Source organism: Eriocheir sinensis, chromosome 64 (assembly GCF_024679095.1).
Source record: "Eriocheir sinensis breed Jianghai 21 chromosome 64, ASM2467909v1, whole genome shotgun sequence".
In the NCBI taxonomy this organism is placed as follows: domain Eukaryota; kingdom Metazoa; phylum Arthropoda; class Malacostraca; order Decapoda; family Varunidae; genus Eriocheir; species Eriocheir sinensis.
The window spans coordinates 1,187,501-1,205,000 of NC_066572.1; the positions used below are offsets into that span (position 1 = coordinate 1,187,501).

General features: G+C 45.8%; 2 protein-coding genes and 2 long non-coding RNA genes across 7 annotated transcripts in view; 3 read left to right on the top strand and 1 right to left on the bottom strand.

Moving 5' to 3' along the window:
- Positions 1-6,731, top strand: part of LOC126987163 (clustered mitochondria protein homolog) — a 12,024-nt gene extending 5,293 nt beyond the window's left edge. Inside the window, exons 7-9 of the mRNA XM_050843940.1 lie at positions 364-532; positions 1,033-1,230; positions 2,012-6,731. Coding sequence (XP_050699897.1) covers positions 364-532; positions 1,033-1,230; positions 2,012-4,915 — 3,271 coding nt within the window. The 3' untranslated portion in view covers positions 4,916-6,731. The remainder of the gene's footprint in view (positions 1-363; positions 533-1,032; positions 1,231-2,011) is intronic.
- Positions 6,732-8,636: 1,905 nt separating this feature from the next.
- LOC126987166 (uncharacterized) lies at positions 8,637-12,612 on the top strand. The gene is made up of 2 exons (XR_007740309.1): positions 8,637-9,238; positions 10,176-12,612. It is a non-coding gene; the product is annotated as an uncharacterized LOC126987166 (long non-coding RNA).
- Positions 12,613-13,951: 1,339 nt separating this feature from the next.
- LOC126987167 (uncharacterized) lies at positions 13,952-15,425 on the top strand. The gene is made up of 2 exons (XR_007740310.1): positions 13,952-14,802; positions 14,870-15,425. It is a non-coding gene; the product is annotated as an uncharacterized LOC126987167 (long non-coding RNA).
- A 431-nt stretch (positions 15,426-15,856) lies between these two features.
- LOC126987164 (dual specificity protein phosphatase 8-like) overlaps positions 15,857-17,500 on the bottom strand; it is a 9,067-nt gene continuing 7,423 nt past the window's right edge. For all 4 annotated transcript variants that reach the window (XM_050843944.1, XM_050843943.1, XM_050843942.1 and 1 more), the window contains exon 5: positions 15,857-16,855. In XM_050843944.1, the coding sequence (XP_050699901.1) occupies positions 16,578-16,855 (278 nt within the window). In that variant the 3' untranslated portion in view covers positions 15,857-16,577. The remainder of the gene's footprint in view (positions 16,856-17,500) is intronic.

The window sequence follows — 17,500 nt, forward strand, 5'->3', positions numbered from 1 at the left end:
TTTATCCTCTCCTAAACCTCTTAATCCCTTTATAAACCTCTTAATCCCCTTCTAAACCTTTCATTCCTCCTCCTCTTCCTCTTAATCCCTTTCTAATCCTCGTCAAAACCTACTAATCCTCTTGTTAGACTCTTGATCCTCCTCCTCTTCCTCTTAATCCTATTCTAAACCTATCCTAAACGTATTAATCCTCCTCCTCTTCCTCTTAATCCCCCTCTAAACATCATAATCCTTTTCTAAAACTCTTCTAAACCACTTCTAAACATCCTAATCCTCTTGGTAACCTCTTGATCCTCCTCCTCTTCCTCTTAATCCCCTTCCAAACCTCTTAACCCTCCTCTAATCCTCTTGTTGAACCCCCAGGACCACGGAGGAGGAGTTCAACCCCAAGCCGGCCAACCCCTGCTACCTGTGCCACTCCCTCATTGACCTCTTGAACACCTTGTCCCCTTCATTCAAGAGGAACTTTGCCAACCTGCAGAGGAAGAGGACACTGAGGCACCCCTTTGAACGTGTGGCCACCCCCTACCAGGTGGGTGAGAGGAGGAGGAGGAGGAGGAGGAGGAGGGGAAGGGAGGGGAGGTAAGGGAAGAGGAGAGAACTAGGAGGAGGGGGAGGAGGAAGGAACGGTAGGGAAGGGGAAGGAAAGGGAAGAGGAGGGAGGGAAGGGAGAGGAAGGGAAGGAAAGAGGGGGAGGAGAAGGGAAGAGGAAGAGGAGGAAGGAGGCAGGATTAGAGGGAAGGGAAAGGAAGGGGAGGAGGAGGAGGAAGAGGGGGAGGGAAGGATGGGAAGGGAAAGGAAGAGGAGGAAGAGGAGGAGGAAGAGGGGGAGGGAAGGAAGGGAGGATGGATGGAAGAGGAGGAAGGGGTGGAAGGGAGGAGGAGGAAGGAGGCAGGAAGGGGAGGGAAGAAGGAGGAGGAGGAAGAAGAGGAAGAAAAGAACAAGAATTATCAAAAATCCAACCTAACTTAACCTAACATAACCTAATATCTCTACAATCACACCCATCTCTCCCACCCACCCACCCCATAGGTCTACGCCTGGGCCGCACCCCCCCCAGAGCACGGGATCGACGCGCTCCGAGCCGAGGACGCGTACAGCAGCAAGCTGGGTTACGAGGAGCACATCCCGGGTCAGACTCGGGACTGGAACGAAGAATTGCAGACGACCCGAGAGTTGCCCAGAAGGACCTTGGCCGAGAGACTGGTCAGGGAGAGAGCCATTTTCAAGGTAAGGGAGGGGGGGGGGGTAGGAGGAGGGGGAGGAGGAGGGAGGGTAGGGAAGGAAAGAGGGGGAGAGGAAGGGAAGGAAAGGGAAGGGGAGGAGGAGGAAGGAGGCAGGATGGGAGGGAAAGGAAGGAAAGAGAAGGGAAAGGAAGAGGAGGAGGAGGAAGGGAAGAGAAGAGAAGGGAGGAAGAAAGAGGAGGAGGAGGAGGAAGGGAAGGGAGTTAAGGAAGAGGAGGAGGAGGAGGAGGGAGAGGAAGGGAAGGGAAGGGAATAGAATAAGAAGGAAAGAAGAAGAGGAGGGGAAGGGAAGGGAAGAGGAGGAGGAGGAGGAAGAAGAAGAAGAAGAGGAGGAGGAGGAGGAGAGCGTTACCGGAGAGACTGGTGTGTGTATGTGTGTGTGTGTGTGTGTGTGTGTGTGAGAGAGAGAGAGAGAGAGAGAGAGAGAGAGAGAGAGAGAGAGAGAGAACATTAACCTGTGTACATATGTCTGTATCCATCTACCTATCTCTGTGTGTGTGTGTGTGTGTGTGTGTGTGTGTGTGTGTGTGAGAGACTGTCTTATGTGTATGTGTGTGTGTGTGTGTGTGTATCAAGTGTCCATCCATCTATGTATGTATCTGTGTCTGTATATGTGCGTGTATGTGTGTGTGACTGTCTTATATGTCTGTGTGTGTGTGTGTGTGTGTGTGTATCAAGTGTCTATCCATCTATGTATGTATATGTGTGTGTATGTCTGTCTCCCCCCCTCCCCCATACCCCCATACTCACCCCCCGTCCCCCCATAGGTCCACTCCGACTTCGTGGCAGCGGCAACTCGGGGCGCCATGGCTGTCATCGACGGGAACGTGATGGCCATCAACCCCGGCGAGGACCCCAAGATGCAAATGTACATCTGGAACAACATATTCTTCTCCCTCGGTTTCGACGTTCGCGACCACTACAAGGAGGTCGGGGGAGATGCCGCAGCGCACGTCGCCCCTCGTAACGACCTCCAGGGGGTGCGGGTGTACGGCGCGGTTGACCAGGAGGGGCTGTACACTCTCGGAACAGCTGTGGTTGACTATCGCGGGTACCGGGTCACAGCGCAGTCGATAATACCCGGGATTCTCGAGCGGGAACAGGAGCAGTCGGTCGTGTACGGGTCGATCGACTTCGGGAAGACCGTCGTGACCCATGAGCGCTATCTCGAGCTCCTCCGTTCCGCCGGGCAGACCCTGAAGGTGCTGCCACACGCGGTTATTGACGAGAAGGGAGCGGAAATTGAGTTGTGCTCCTCCGTTGAGTGCAAGGGGATCATCGGAAACGACGGACGTCACTACATTCTGGACCTTCTACGCACGTTTCCGCCGGATGTCAACTTCCTACCGTCGGCGGATGGCGTCGTACTGGGGGAGACGTCGCAGGCGCTCGGCTTCCCCGTCGCTCACCGTCACAAGCTCGCTACGTTACGTCAGGAGCTCGTCGATGCCTTTGTTGATACCCGGTACATGGCCTTCCTCAAAATGGCCGCCTTGCATCTTCAGCGTCTACGTGCAGGTGAGCAGAAGGCGATCGAGGGGAAGAAGAAGGAGGAGGAGGAGGAGAAGAAGAAGAAGGAAGAGGAGGAGAAGGATAACAAGGAAGTGGAAGATGCGGAGAAGAAAGTGGATGGGGAGAAGAAGGAGGAGAAGGAGGACAAGGAGAAGGGATTTGAAGCGGAGGAGGCGAAACGGATGATCGAGACCGCCAAGGAGAGCCTCACCGTGTCAACCGAAGCCGGGTCAACCGAAAACGCAACCGGGATCAGCGAGAACACACGGAACGTCATCCAGACCGCCGCCGCAGCCGTCGGGTCACTCAAGGACACCGATTTTGACATCCGCTTCAACCTGGATGCATTCTCCCCCGGTGTGCGTCATCCGGACCCCCACGGCGAGAAGCTGGCCAAGGAACGGAAGATTATATGCGACGCGGCGGAATTTCTGGTCGCGGCGCAGATACCCGGGTTGATTTCGGACCTATCGGATCACGCCTCGGCCCCCATGGACGGCTCGGGGCTATGTGAGGCTTTGCACGCACGCGGGATCAACATTCGCTATCTCGGAAAGGTCGCCGGGAATCTTGAAACCACCGAAGGGCTGGAACACTTATTTAGCCTTGCGGTTGGTGAGTTGATCATCCGTGCCACGAAACACATCTTCACAGCGTTCCTGCAATCCGTGGAGACCATTAGCCTAGCCTGCGCCATCGCCCACTTCCTGAACTGTCTCCTGGCCTCGTATGCGACACCCCACGCTGCAGCCAAGAACGAGGAACTCCTCTCGAAGAAGCGGAGACGTCGGCCACCGTTCAGCACCTCCGGGCAGTCGTGGGCGAGTCTGACCCCTCGCTCGCTCTGGCAGAAGATCACGGCGGAGGTCAAGGAGTATTACGGATTCACGATTGAAGCGGAAGGTGTTGACGCAGCCGTCCAGCGCTTTCGGCTCCAGAAGGTGACACTGTTGCGAGCGTTCTGCCTGAGATGTGGGGTCCAAATACTCCTACGAGACTACACCATGGATAGCCGACAGTCCGAGGCGTTCTCCGAGGGCGACGTGGTCAATCTCCAGCCTGTGGTCAAGCATGCTAACCCTAGGGCGAGCGACGCACTTGGCATGTACTCCGCAGGTCAGGCGAAGACTCAACAAGGATTTCTCAAGGATGGGTACAGTCTGATCTCCGACGCCTTGACCTTACTGAATAGCGTCTACGGTGCCGTCCACCCCGAGACGGCACAGTGCCTGAGGACGCTGGCACGGCTGAACTACGTCATGGGGGATCACCTGGAGGCACTGGCACTGCAGCAGAAGGCGACATTGATGAGCGAGAGGGTGAACGGCATCGACCATCCACACACCGTCGCGGAGTACATCCATCTGGCACTGTACTGTTTCGCGGCACAGCAGGTCAGCACGGCACTGCGGCTTCTCTACCGTGCACGCTACCTCCTGCTGGTCCTCGGTGCCGACACTCACCCGGAAATGGCACTCGTGGATTCGAATATCGGGTTGATTCTACACGCCGTTGGGCAGTACGCTCTATCCCTGCAGTTTCTTGAGTCGGCACTGGCACTGAACATACGATTCCACAGTGCCAGGAGTCTGAAGGCCGCCATGACGCACCACCTTGTCGCACGTACCCAGAGCTGCCTCGGCGACTTCCGCGCGGCACTGCGTAACGAGAAAGAGACCTTTGCCATATACCGTGAGATCCTCGGCGCCAATCACGAGAAGACGAAGGAAGCGGATGAGTGCCTACGACATTTGACGCAGCAGGCGGTTGTCATGGCCAAGAAAATCAGCGAGGCGTTCGGCGGAGGCGGCAGCGGACGTGCGGCGGCTGCGGCGGCCTCCCTCGGACTCCCGCCGGTGCAGATTCAACCGCCATCCATGACATCCGTTCTCGACCTCCTCAACGTAATCAACGGAATTATGTACGTGCAAATCACAGCGGACGAGATCGAGCGTCTACGCGTCGAGATCGAGAAGGGCCAAGCGCAGGCACTCAAGGATCGGGAGAGTGCCGATAGTGCCGACGGGGGTGCCAGAAGCGAGGGTGTCACCGTAGCTGTGAAGGAGAGTGCCGCGACAGTGCCTACGAGTGATGATGATAACCTGAAGCTGCCGGAGGAGGGTGCCAAGAGCGAGGAGGAAGGGACGGCCAGTCGGTGAGTGTCGGTACTGGCACCGGGAGGCACTGGGGGGGGTTTCGTACCCAGGGAAAGGGATAGAGAGAGAAATAGATGATCGGAAACCTTGAAAATTGAGGAAATTGATGTGAAAATAAGGAATTGAGGGAAAATTTGATGATTATGAAACAGGAAAAAAGGAAATAAAGGAGGAATTGGAGGAAAATATGATAAAGAAAGGAAATAGAAGGAAAGGAAGAGAAAATTGATAGAGAAAGAAAAGAGAGAGAGAGAGAGAGAGAGAGAGAGAGAGAGAGAGAGAGAGAGAGAGAGAGATTGATTATAAATATGACAAGAAAAATAAATTAATAAGAAAGAAAAGAAGGAAAATAAAATAAAAAAATAGAAAAAAAATATTGAGTGTTTTGGAAGAGGAAGAAGGAGGAGGAGGAGGAGGAGGAGGAGGAGGAGGAGGAGGGAAGAGAAGAAGAAGAGGAGGAGGAGGAGGAGGAGGAGGAAGAAGAGGAAATTTAAAGAAAGAAAAAGAGAGAGAGAGAGAGCAAAATAATAGGAAGAAAAGAGAGAGAGAGAGAGAAAGAGAGAAATTAGAGAGAGAATTAAAGAAAGAGAGAAATTAGAGAGAGAGAGAAATAAAGAAAGAATTGAAAGGAAGAGAGAAAATTGAGCGAGAGAAATTAGAGCGAGAGAGAAAATTAGAGAAAGTCCCGTAGTCGAAATTGTAGTAAAAAAAAATTAGTATATAAGAAAGTTTTTTGTATTGAATCTAGTTTTTTAATACTGTGTGTGCGTGTGTGTGTGTGTGTGTGTGTGTGTGTGTGTGTGTGTGTGTGTGTGTGTGTGTGTGGGTTGTTAAGTGCAATTATATTCATTTTTATTATTATTATTATTATTTCTTCCTCCTCCTCCTCTTCCTCTTCTTTCTCCTCCTCTTCCTTCCTCCTCTTCTTTCCTCTTCCTCCTCCTCTACCTCCTCTTCCTTCCTTCTTCCTCTTCTTTCCCGTCCTCTACCTCCTCTTCCTTCCTTCCTCCTCTTCTCTCCTCCTCCTCCTCCTCCTCCTTCCAAAATCATCATTATTATTATTATTATTATTATTATTATTATTATTATTATTATTATTATTTTTATTATTTTTATTATTACATTCCAGTGTATGTATATATGGGGTGAGGTGAGGGGTGACGCACATGGCCTTACGCGCACACACACACACACACACACACACACACACACACACACACACACATATAGTTTTTGTAAATGAGAGAGAGAGAGAGACAGAGAGAGAATTCTGTGTATGTATGTGTGTGTGTGTGTGTGTGTGTGCGTTTTTGGGTATGTGCGTCACCGAACACCCACATACATGACTGTGGGCCCTCCCCCTTGCTTGGAACTGTATAAACAAACAAACGAACAAACAAACAAACATCGGAGTTCTCGAAAATCGCTTTCAACAAATTTTTTCACCTATTTTTTAATTTTTTTTACAATTTTTTTCATTATTTTTCACTTTTTTCATTTTTTTCTCCTCCTCCTCCTCTTCTTCCTCCTCTTCCTCCTCCTCCTCCTTCTTCTAATATATATAAAGTAATCCCATAAGTGCCATAGCAATTACTACTATTATTATTATTATTATTATTATTATTATTATTATTATTATTATTATTATTATTATTATTATTATTATTATTAAAGCAAGGACTATAAGGTTCTAGTCTATGGGTAATGCTGTTGTTGTTGTTGTTATTGGCATTGTTGTTTTTGTGGCCTTTATAAACATTGTGTGTGTGTGTGTGTGTGTGTGTCTCTCTCTCTCTCTCTCTCTCTCTCTCTCTCTCTCTCTCTCTCTCTCTCTCATTATTTTAGTGCAATACATTACTATCAAGACTACTATTACTATTATTATTATTATTATTATTACTACTACTATTACTACTACTGTTATCAAAGGCAAGGGTGTATTTGTATATAAGTAAAAGACAGCCCTGTGTAATATAATGCCTTGTAAAAGTAGTAGTAGTAGTAGTAGTAGTAGTAGTAGTAGTAGTAGTAGTAGTAGTAGTAGTAGTGGTGGTGGTGGTGGTGGTGGTAGGAGGAGGAAGAGGAAGATAATTATAGAAAGGAAGAAAGAGGAGGAGGAGGAGGAGGAGGAGGAGGAAGAGAAGAAGAGGAAGAAGAGGAGGAAGAGGAAGAGGAAGGAAACTGTATGTGTATGTATGTATGTATGTATGTGTGTGTGTGTGTGTGTGTGTGTGTGTGTGTGTGTGTGTGTGTGTGTGTATAATCTTGACAGGCACAAATGTATCCTCAAAATCATTATTATTATTATTATTATTATTATTATTATTATTATTATTATTATTATTATTATTATTATTATTATTATCATTATTATTGTCATTATTATTATTATTATTATTATTATTATTATTATTATTATTATTATTATTATTATTATCATTGAAAGGTCTTGTAGATAATGTTAATAATGTTGTCTTGTTAGTAAAGATTATTAAAGAAGAATTATTAGTGTTTATGAAAATACCCTCTCTCTCTCTCTCTCTCTCTCTCTCTCTCTCTCTCTCTCTCTCTCTCTCTCTCTCTCTCTCTCTCTCTCTCTCTCTCTCTCTCTCTCTCTTTACATCTCTCTCTCTCTCTCTCTCTCTCTCTCTCTCTCTCTCTCTCTCTCTCTCTCTCTCTCTCTCTCTCTCTCTCTCTCTCTCTCTCTCTCTTTTACATAACTTTTTTCATTCTCTCTCTCTCTCTCTCTCTCTCTCTCTCTCTCTCTCTCTCTCTCTCTCTCTCTCTCTCTCTCTCTCTCTCTCTCTCTCTCTCTCTCTCTCTGTCGCTCGCTCTCTCTCTCTCTCTCTCGCAATCTCTCTATCTATTATCCTAAGAAGGAGCACACGTCTGGGGGCACGTTGCTGCACTCACTCGCCCTTATACCATGAAGTGCGTGGGCGTCCCCTTCTGGTCTGTGTGTGTGTGTGTGTTTGTTTTACGGTAAGAGGAAAATGATGATAAAAGAGAAAGAGAGAGAGAAGGAGAAAGAAAGGAGAGAGAGAGAGAGAGAGAGAGAGAGAGAGAGAGAGAGAGAGAATGAAGGTGAAGGAAGCAAAAGAGAATTAGAGAAAATAAATAAATTGAGCGAAATACAGACGAAGGAAGGAAGGAAAAGATGAAAGAAAGTAGAGAGAGAGAGGAGACGGAAAAAACGAAAGAAGAAGAAGAAGAAGAGAAAGTAAAGAAAGAAGGAGGAGAGAGAGAGAGAGAAAGAGAAGAGGAGAGAAAGGAAGAAAAAGAGAAAAAACTACGAAAGAAGGAACAGAGAGAAAGAGGAAGAAACAAAGAAAGAAGAGAAAAAGAGGATACGGAAGAAGAGAAAGAGAAGAGAAAGGATACGAAAGAAAGAGAGAAAGAGAAGAAGAGAAAAACGGAGAGAAAGGAGGAAAAGAGAAAGAAAGAGAAGAGAGAGAGAGAGGAAGAAAGAAAGATAGAAGAGAAAAAGGAAGAGAAAGTTACGAAAGAGAGAGAGAGAGGAAGAGAAAGGAAGATAGAAGAGAAAAAGGGAGAGAAAGGAGGAAAAGAGGAAGAGAAAGAAGAAGAGAAAGGAAGAGAAGAAGAAGAGAAAAAAAGAGGAAGAGAGGAGAAACGAGATAAAGAAGAAGAGAAAGTTACGAAAGAGGAAAGAGAGAGAGAGAGAGAGAGAGAGAGAGAGAGAGAGAGAGAGAGAGAGAGAGAGAGAGAGAGAGAGAGAGAGAGGAAGAAACGAAGAAGAGAAAGAAGAGAGGAGAAAGGAAGAGAAAGGAAGAGAAGGAAAGAAGAAGAAAAGAAAAAAAGAGGAAGAGAGGAGAAAGGAAGAAAAAGAAGAGAAAGTTACGAAGGAGGGAAGAGAGAGAGAAGGGAAAAATTAACGAAGAAGGGAATAAGAGAAATTAAAAAGAGAAGAGAGAGAAAAGAGAAATCTAACTATATATATAATTATCTTTATTTACATTTAACTTATTTACCTAAAATAACCTCCTAATAACATCTAATTACATATATATAAAAAATAATTAATGATTGACTGCGATTGCGTTCGAAAAAAATACCCCCAAAAATATGAATTAATGACCTCTACGGTATAATTAGGGGCAAAATATATTATAGTATTATTTAACCTTACTTAATGTACCTTAATTAAATGCCTATAGGTCTTAATAAAGGTTATTAGAAGAAAAATGTCCAAATCTGAACCGCTTGAACACATCTGAGCGCCATAGGTTACGCGGGGAGCTGCACGTGTCGATGCCGTTCACATTTTTAACGTTTATTATACGTTCCTGACCTTGCCCGGCTAAGAAGGTATGTAGGCCTATATAAGAAACCTTTGTGCATCGGTAGGTCTATATGGGAGAGGTCTTGGATAGCTGTAGGCCTAGAAATATGGACGTTTTAAGAGTGGTGATTTTAATGGCCGACTTCTTCTTCTCGACCTGTGGCGCTTTGTATCGCTTTTTGGGCAATGCCAATACCCAGTGGGTCCCGGGAAACATCATAATAGAGGGAGTGGAGAAGTACACATACTTGGGATTGGAAGTCAGCAAAGAAGGAGTAGGAGGAGAGAAACAAAGGGAAATAAACGAAGGAAAAGCCAGGAGGATGGTGGGCATGATGATGAAGGCCGGCAGCAGGACTGTTAATAAATACGAGGTAGGCAGGAAGGGGACAGCGGTGCCATCCTGCCTGTACGGGTCAGAAACAACAGAGTCCAGGGAAGGTGACCGGGCAAGATTGGAAAAGGTGCAGAACACCATGGGCAGATGGGGACTGGGTGCTCCTAGATGCACACCCGTAGAGGCCTTAAGGGGAGAAATGGGATGGAGTACATTTAAGGAGAGAATTATAAAGGGCAAGATGGGATTTATGAAGAAAATCGAAGGACTAAGTGAAGAAAGATGGGTTAAAAAGGTGATAACAGAGGACAGAACAACATCCTCATGGAAAAAAAATAGCTAGATGGAAGAGGAGCGAAGATCTTGAAAATGGTTGGAATAGAATGAGGGTTAAGGACATCAAGAAATGCATTGCCACCAATGGCCTGGAATTTTTTTTTGTTCTGGCTTAAAAAAATTGAAATTTATTTTCACTAATAATTTTCTCCACTTTTTCTCCCGTTTTCTTTTTACCTTGCCTGACCCAGTGGCCTGTGCCTTGCCTTCGGTGCACCCACCACCGCCCTGATCCCTCCCACCAACTTCAGTTTCCTTACCAGTCTTTTTTTTTTTTTCTTTTTTTTCAGCATATGACTTTGTGTCCCAATGTCCACCACTGGTGTTGGTGCTGAAGTGAGGCATCGAGACAGTTGCTGTGGTCAGTACTTGTTCCGTCTCTGCTGCCGCTGACTTCAGGACTCCTTGGTGCATCCCTCGCCTTGCCTGCTCAGTTGGTCACTGAGTGTGGCCTTGAAGCAACCTCGCCACCTCCTCCAGCATCTCTGAGGCTCCTCAAGGCCAGCCAACTCCTCACATCCAGAGTAGTGTTGCAGTGGAGGCTGCAAGGCGGGACAGCAGCTGGAGTGGCTGGGATCAGCAGGAGCAGACTGCTACTGGTGTGAGGTTCAGGAGTGATAAAAAACACCACCAACAACAACAACAACTGCTGGCCTCTTCATCCACAAAGGGGGAAGTTTGAATTTCAGAAGTGTGACAAGATCTGAGAAAGAGCAAGTGTACTGACCAAAGCCAAGAGTGTGAGAAAAGACGTACAGGGAAGGATGGCCTCAACAAATACACCCACACACTCTGGTGTAAGACCTCATGAAAGTCGGGAGTGTGGCAAAAGGTTTAGTAATACGAGTAACCCCAAACACCACACCCTTACACACGCTGGTTCAAGAAACCATGAGTGTGAAGTTTGTGGGAAATGTTTCAGTCGGAAGGGTCACCTCAACACACACACCCTTACACACACTGATGCAAGAAGTCATGAGTGTGAAGTTTGTGGGAAATGTTTCAGTCGGAAGGGTAACCTCAACACACACACCCTTACACACACTGATGCAAGAAATCATGAGTGTGAAGTTTGTGGGAAATGTTTCAGTCTGAAGGGTCACCTCAACACACACACCCTTACACACACTGATGCAAGAAGTCATGAGTGTGAAGTTTGTGGGAAAAGATTCAAACTGAAGAGTATATTGGACAGGCACGTCTTCAGACACTCTGGTCATAAGGGGTTCAAGTGCGATGTTTGTGGGAAACGATTCTTTACTAAGGGGGAGATTGCGAGTCATATGAAGGTCCATTTCTCCTGAGGTGCTTTGCTGATTCAGTTCTGCTGTGTGTGTGAGTGCAAGTGTTTGTTGTGGTGGTGTTACAGGGCTGTGTGTAGCATAGAGAACATAAAATATTCATCTGTTGGAACAAATGGTGACTGATGGCATGATCTGTTATTCACTTTCCACCCCAGGCTTCATGTGGTTGGTGGGTCCTGTGAAAGGTCTGATCTTTTTGGTGACTGTGCTGGGCTGGTTGTTGTGGCCTGGGCTTATTGGTCAAGTGTGTGTGTGTGTTAATAGTAATAATATAGTGTATTTGGTCTCACCAGCACACACACGCACAGATTATTTGTTCTTGCTTTAAATAATATTGGTGACGATGGTCTATTGTCGTATATTTTCTCTTCAGACATTTCTGTCTTCCAATTTTTATATATTGATAAACTTGACTTCCTGCTGCCATCTATTACTATCCCAGTCTATAATCTTATTCTTTAATTTTTCTTTCTTAATTGCTCTTAGGTCAGAGTAATTTAAATTAATGTCTTTCATAAATAGTCTCCATGGTGCTTGACCCAATCTCTCCTCTCAAGACTGGAACTTGAGCATAGCTTGGTGCTCCCAGGATTGCCCTATACACGGAATTTTCAATCCTCTGTAACTTTTGAATTTGATCAGTGGGAGGCTGGAATGATAGTGGTTGAGTGCAGTGTGGTGGTGCCGGGGAGGGGGAGGACATCCTCTTCCAGATGGTGGCAAGGTGTTAGTCCCAGGTCATCCTTAGGTCAGACGCTGATGGCGGGATTCAGGCAGAGCAGTGGGAGTTAACTCAGGCCACAGACTGAACACTTGTGCCATACCCTGGGCTGGTGGGACAAGAGAGGGGGGTGGTTGGGGGGACAAGGGCACAGCCTTGGTGGGGGTGGTGTACATTGTGCTCCACTTGAGTGACAAGGCCCCAACACAGCAGTCACCAAAGCAGAGCAGGCCTTTCCCGGCAGCAGGGTGGGCAGGATGACAGCACTGTAGGCAAACCACACCAAACTGGCAGTTGGGAGGGGTAACTGAGGTCTTATGGTGTCACTTTCCTGTTTCCAACCTTGTGATGTCACATCTCAACAAGCAAGTCAAATACCACGGCAGCCTTTGGGGGGGGGGGCACAACAGCAGTGTCACCACTTCCTTTGAGGGATGAGAGAAATAACGGAAACAGGAGAAAGGAATAAGGGTGAATTAAGTTTGGTGATGCAAAGGCGAGTTAACAATTGTCTCCATACACTCCCGTCTTCTCATTCTTCCCTCCCCTACTTCTCTTGGGTGTTCTACCACCCTGCTCCCCATCCCCTCTCTTCCCCCAATCAGAATTATAACAGGTTAATTGCATTTACATGTGTCTTGTATGCCCTCAAATTTCAGTGTCCCACTTGGGAATTTATGTAAAAATAAAAAAGCATTCCGAGAGATGAGTTTTATTATCATAAGAAAATAGCGTGTGTTCCTTAATTTCACTCTGGCAGCCAGTGAGTCCTCAGTGTTGCAGGAAACATGTCACCGGGAACAAATGTAAAACACTCATTTCACGTGCACAGATTTGGCGGTACTGATATATCGATGTGAATATATGCAGCAACATACTGTAAATTTGAGTTAGTTACCTATCATTCCAATCTATGGCATTCAGCACACTGGAGTGCTTTGGACATAGGCCTACCGCAGTGAATGCAGTAAGTCCTGGTCTGGCTGGCTCCTTTTGCTGGACAGAAGAAACACCTAGCTCTTTCTGCTAGGTGACACTGCTTTCCTGTTCCTAGGCTCTCATGTGATGTCGAAGCAGGACCGAATCACTGTGCTTACTTATAATATGGAAAAAAGAGGGCATTTACACTTTTCTTCTTCACAATAGCACTGATACAGTGGCCGGATGCTCAAAGGTGGTGGTAACTTAGCCCAGGTGACGGTTGTAACTCACTGGTCACGTCGTAAGTTTGCTCCGCGCTAGGATCGTCCTCCGCAGTGGTGCTCAGCGCGGTTGCCGCGGGGTGCTAAGGGTTAGCCCTATGATTCACAAGTGAGTGAATCATTGAAACAAAAAAGACAGCCAATCAGGATCGAGGAAGGTGATTGCAAAAAAAACGGCGCCAGCGACGAAAACTACCGCGAGTTCCTCAAGTCTGTACAGCCAAGCTAAGATGGGGGAGACTAGTGAGTATTGGCCGGAGAGGAGGTTGCCGTGCTGGAAATAACGACGGTCAAGATTTTAGAAGTGGGGCATTTGTCTGGCAGGCGCGTCAAAGAGGTGTGGGTTAGAGGTGAACAACGTAGGCTATGTGTGTGGGTACGAGAGGAAGTTAGAGGCTCAGGAAGGCATAATACGTGCATTGAGGAGTGAGATGGGGGAGCTAAGAGGTTTGCCAGTGCTCAGGAGAGGCAAGTCCTGGGGGCCGGCCTGGCAAGGGCGATGGACAAGGGAGAGGCAGGTGGGAGCATGGGTGCCTGATGGGGGGAAGCAAGGTGTGACATTCATGTAGGTGTGAAAGAGGGGTGATGATATGATTGAGCACATGCTACCTGAGTGATGTATGTATATAAGAGAGAAAATGGGGTTATGGTAGAATGGAATAGGATGTTGGAGAGGGATGTAAAAAGGTTAAATGCATGCAATATTATTTCAGCTGAGGTCATTTTCAAAGCAGCCAATTGTTGTCATTCAGTAGATCATGTCAATCATCAGAAATCATTTTCAAGACTCAATTCTGACCTGTCACATTGCGTAGATCTTGTCATTCTTAGTCAGTCAACAATTCTTGTTTATAGTTCAATTCTTGTCATTTTCCCTCTTTTTGTTCCTCAGATATATTTTTTAAATTAACATCATATTTATTTCCATTTATTTCATTTTGGGAGCAGGCATGAAGGCCAGGTTATGTTAGGTTACCTTATATTTAGTTTAATTAGGTCAGATCAGGTTGGGTTACATTTAATTTGATTAGGGTAGTTAGTTTTAATTGTGTTCAATGAATGTGTAATATGCTTCAGTTATATAATGTGTACTCGCCATTGCCAATGGAGCTTGGGAATAATAACACATGACTTAGTCATTCACATGTTTTCATTGGATTAACCTGCAGTTTGAGTATTACAGCTTGATGTAGCACGTAACAGCTGATACAGCACAACAAATAAGTAATTACTGAGAAATCATCTATACAGGAAGGTAGTTGGTGTGGAAGAGAAGTGGCTGCTAACTCTGCCCTGTGCACGGGGGGTGGTGACTGGTGCCACAAAGAGATGCTCAGAAATGTAAATCAAGTAGTTGTGCATTACAGGTGCCCAGTTTGTGAAAGACGGTGACTGTATGATGCTGTATGCTGTATTGGGCTGGAGGCTGCCTGTCACTGTATGCTGTATGCTGTATTGGGCTGGAGGCTGCCTGTCACTATGCTGTATTGGGCTGGAGGCTGCCTGTCACTGTATGCTGTATGCTGTATTGGGCTGGAGGCTGCCTGTCACTATGCTGTATGCTGTATTGGGCTGGAGGCTGCCTGTCACTGTATGCTGTATGCTGTATTGGGCTGGAGGCTGCCTGTCACTGTATGCTGTATGCTGTATTGGGCTGGAGGCTGCCTGTCACTGTATGCTGTATTGGAAGGTGACTGTATGATGCTGTATGCTGTATTGGACTGTAGGCTGCCTGTCACTGTATGCTGTATTGGAAGGTGACTGTATGATGCTGTATGCTGTATTGGACTGTAGGCTGCCTGTCACTATGCTGTATGCTGTATCAGAAGGTGGCTGTATTAAAGGCAATGTGTGGTAATGTATGATTCATGTATTACTTAATGATACAGGAATACATATGATTTCCCTTGCCTTAAAAATACTACTACTACTACAGCTACTACTACTATTACTACTATTACAACTTTAAACAATGGAAGTGGCTTAACATAATCTCTTGCACTCAGAATATATTTAATTATTTATATATGACAATGGTTAACTGACTGACTGACTGACTGAATGGGTGGCTGACTGACTGACTGACTGACTGAATGGGTGGCTGGGTGGGTAAAAGAGAGAGAGAGAGAGAGAGAGAGAGAGAGAGAGAGAGAGAGAGAGACAGAGAGAGAGAGAGAGAGAGAGAGAGAGAGAGAGAGAGAGAGAGAGAGAGAGAGAGAGAGAGAGAGAGAGAGAATTCTGGGAAACATTATAATTAGAATGAGAGAGAGAGAGAGAGAGAGAGAGAGAGAGAGAGAGAGAGAGAGAGAGAGAGAGAGAGAGAGAGAGAGAGAGAGCAAGTTCTAGGAAAAGAGAGGGAGTGTGAGAGAGAGAGAGAGAGAGAGAGAGAGAGAGAGAGAGAGAGAGAGAGAGAGAGAGAGAGAGAGAGAGAGAGATAGAGATAGATAGAGAGAGAGAGAGAGAGAGAGAGAGAGAGAGAGAGAGAGGATTAGCTCTAATCTTTAATCCCTTTTCAGAATAGGATTTATTTATGAGAGAGAGAGAGAGAGAGAGAGAGAGAGAGAGAGAGAGAGAGAGAGAGAGAGAGAGAGAGAGAGAGAGAGAGAGAGAGAGAGAGAGAGAGAGAGAGGCATACAGACAGAGGAAGATAGAGAATGAAAGGGAATGAGAGAGAGAGAGAGAGAGAGAGAGAGAGAGAGAGAGAGAGAGAGAGAGAGAGAGAGAGGAATTAAAACACATAAATATATAGTCAATAATTTATTTTTAAAAAGCTATAAATAATAATAATAATAATAATAATAATAATAATAATAATAATAATAATAATAATAATAATAATTTTTCTTCTCTCCACAGTTTCCTGCGGTGGGCAAATCTTCTCTCCAGTGCCTCTAAGATTACCTCCGTTCCTCCAAGATTACCTCCGTCCCTCCAAGCGTCCCTCCGTCTCTTCTCTCCATCTCTCCGATTGGTAAGTGATTTTATTTATTTATTTATTTTTATTGTTATTATTATTATTATTATTATTATTATTTTTATTTTTATTATTATTTTCCTATTACATCATTTATACATTTTATTTAGTTATTCTCTCTCTCTCTCTCTCTCTCTCTCTCTCTCTCTCTCATACATAATTATATACATACAAAAATATAGATTAAGGTGTAATTAATTTATTTTTAACTATATTATCTAATGCATTTTTTATACAACCAAAATTATATATACATCAGTGTGTGTGTGTGTGTGTGTGTGTGTGTGTGTGTGTGTGTGTGTGTGTGTGGGAGGGAAGGAGGGGAAGGGAAGCGAAGGGAGAGAGAGAGAGACAGAGAGAGAGAGAGAGAGAGTATGTGTGTGTGTACGTGTGTGTGTGTGTGTGTGTGTGTGTTTTACAAGTACATTAATATCCTATAGTATCTCTCTCTCTCTCTCTCTCTCTCTCTCTCTCTCTCGCTCGCTCTCGCTCTAAGTGGAGATGAGTCTAACTGGAGTACTGGAGGAAGAAGAGGAAGAGGAGGAGGAAGAGGAGGAGGAGGAGGAAGAAGAGGTTGAAATAATCACATCTTGCATTGGACTCATACGATCTCGTCCTCCTCCTCCTCCTCCTTCCTCTTCCTCCTCTTCTTCTTCTTCACCTCCTCCTCCTCCTCCTCCTCTGGTGGTGGTGGTGGTGTTGATGTCCTTCCTCTTGGCCTGCAGTTTGGTCCAGGTCTCTCCGAGGGCTTTGGCAAAATGGTCATCAACTGTAATAGTAATAGTAGTAATAGTTAGGTCAGATCAGGTCAGGTCAGGGTATAAATCAACACAAAATGACGTCACTCTGTTGTATGGAGAGTCTCATTATAGTCTGTTTCCTTCTGTGCGTCCACCAACACAGCGGTGATGGCTGTCACTCGCACATTTCTATAGTCTATTCATTTGGGCAAGGCCACTCACGGCGACTCCACTTCCCCCTTCTGGCTGGGTAGCTCTGAGCAGGATGATGTAACCTGCTTGTCATGTTAAGTAGTCAACACATAGCATCTTCCATTTAGCGTAACCCGTTTCTGGGTCGTGATCTGTAGAGTCCCTCATAGAGTCCCGACAACCTAAGATTTGGACGCCATTATTGGGCCTGTGTTTTCGCCGCGCTTTTCAAACACTAGCACACGGTCTCGCGGCGAAGACAGGGCCAATAATGGCGTCCAAATCTTAGGCTGTCGGGACTCTATCTATCAAGGGACTCTACAGATCATGACCCAGAAACGGGTTACGCTAAATGGAAAAGGCTGATAAAATGCATAACACAAACTGCTAATTTCTATGTGTGAACAGAAATTAGCAGTTTGTGTTAGATATGCATTTCATGTTGACTACTTAACAGTTTATTGTTACTACTTACTATATGT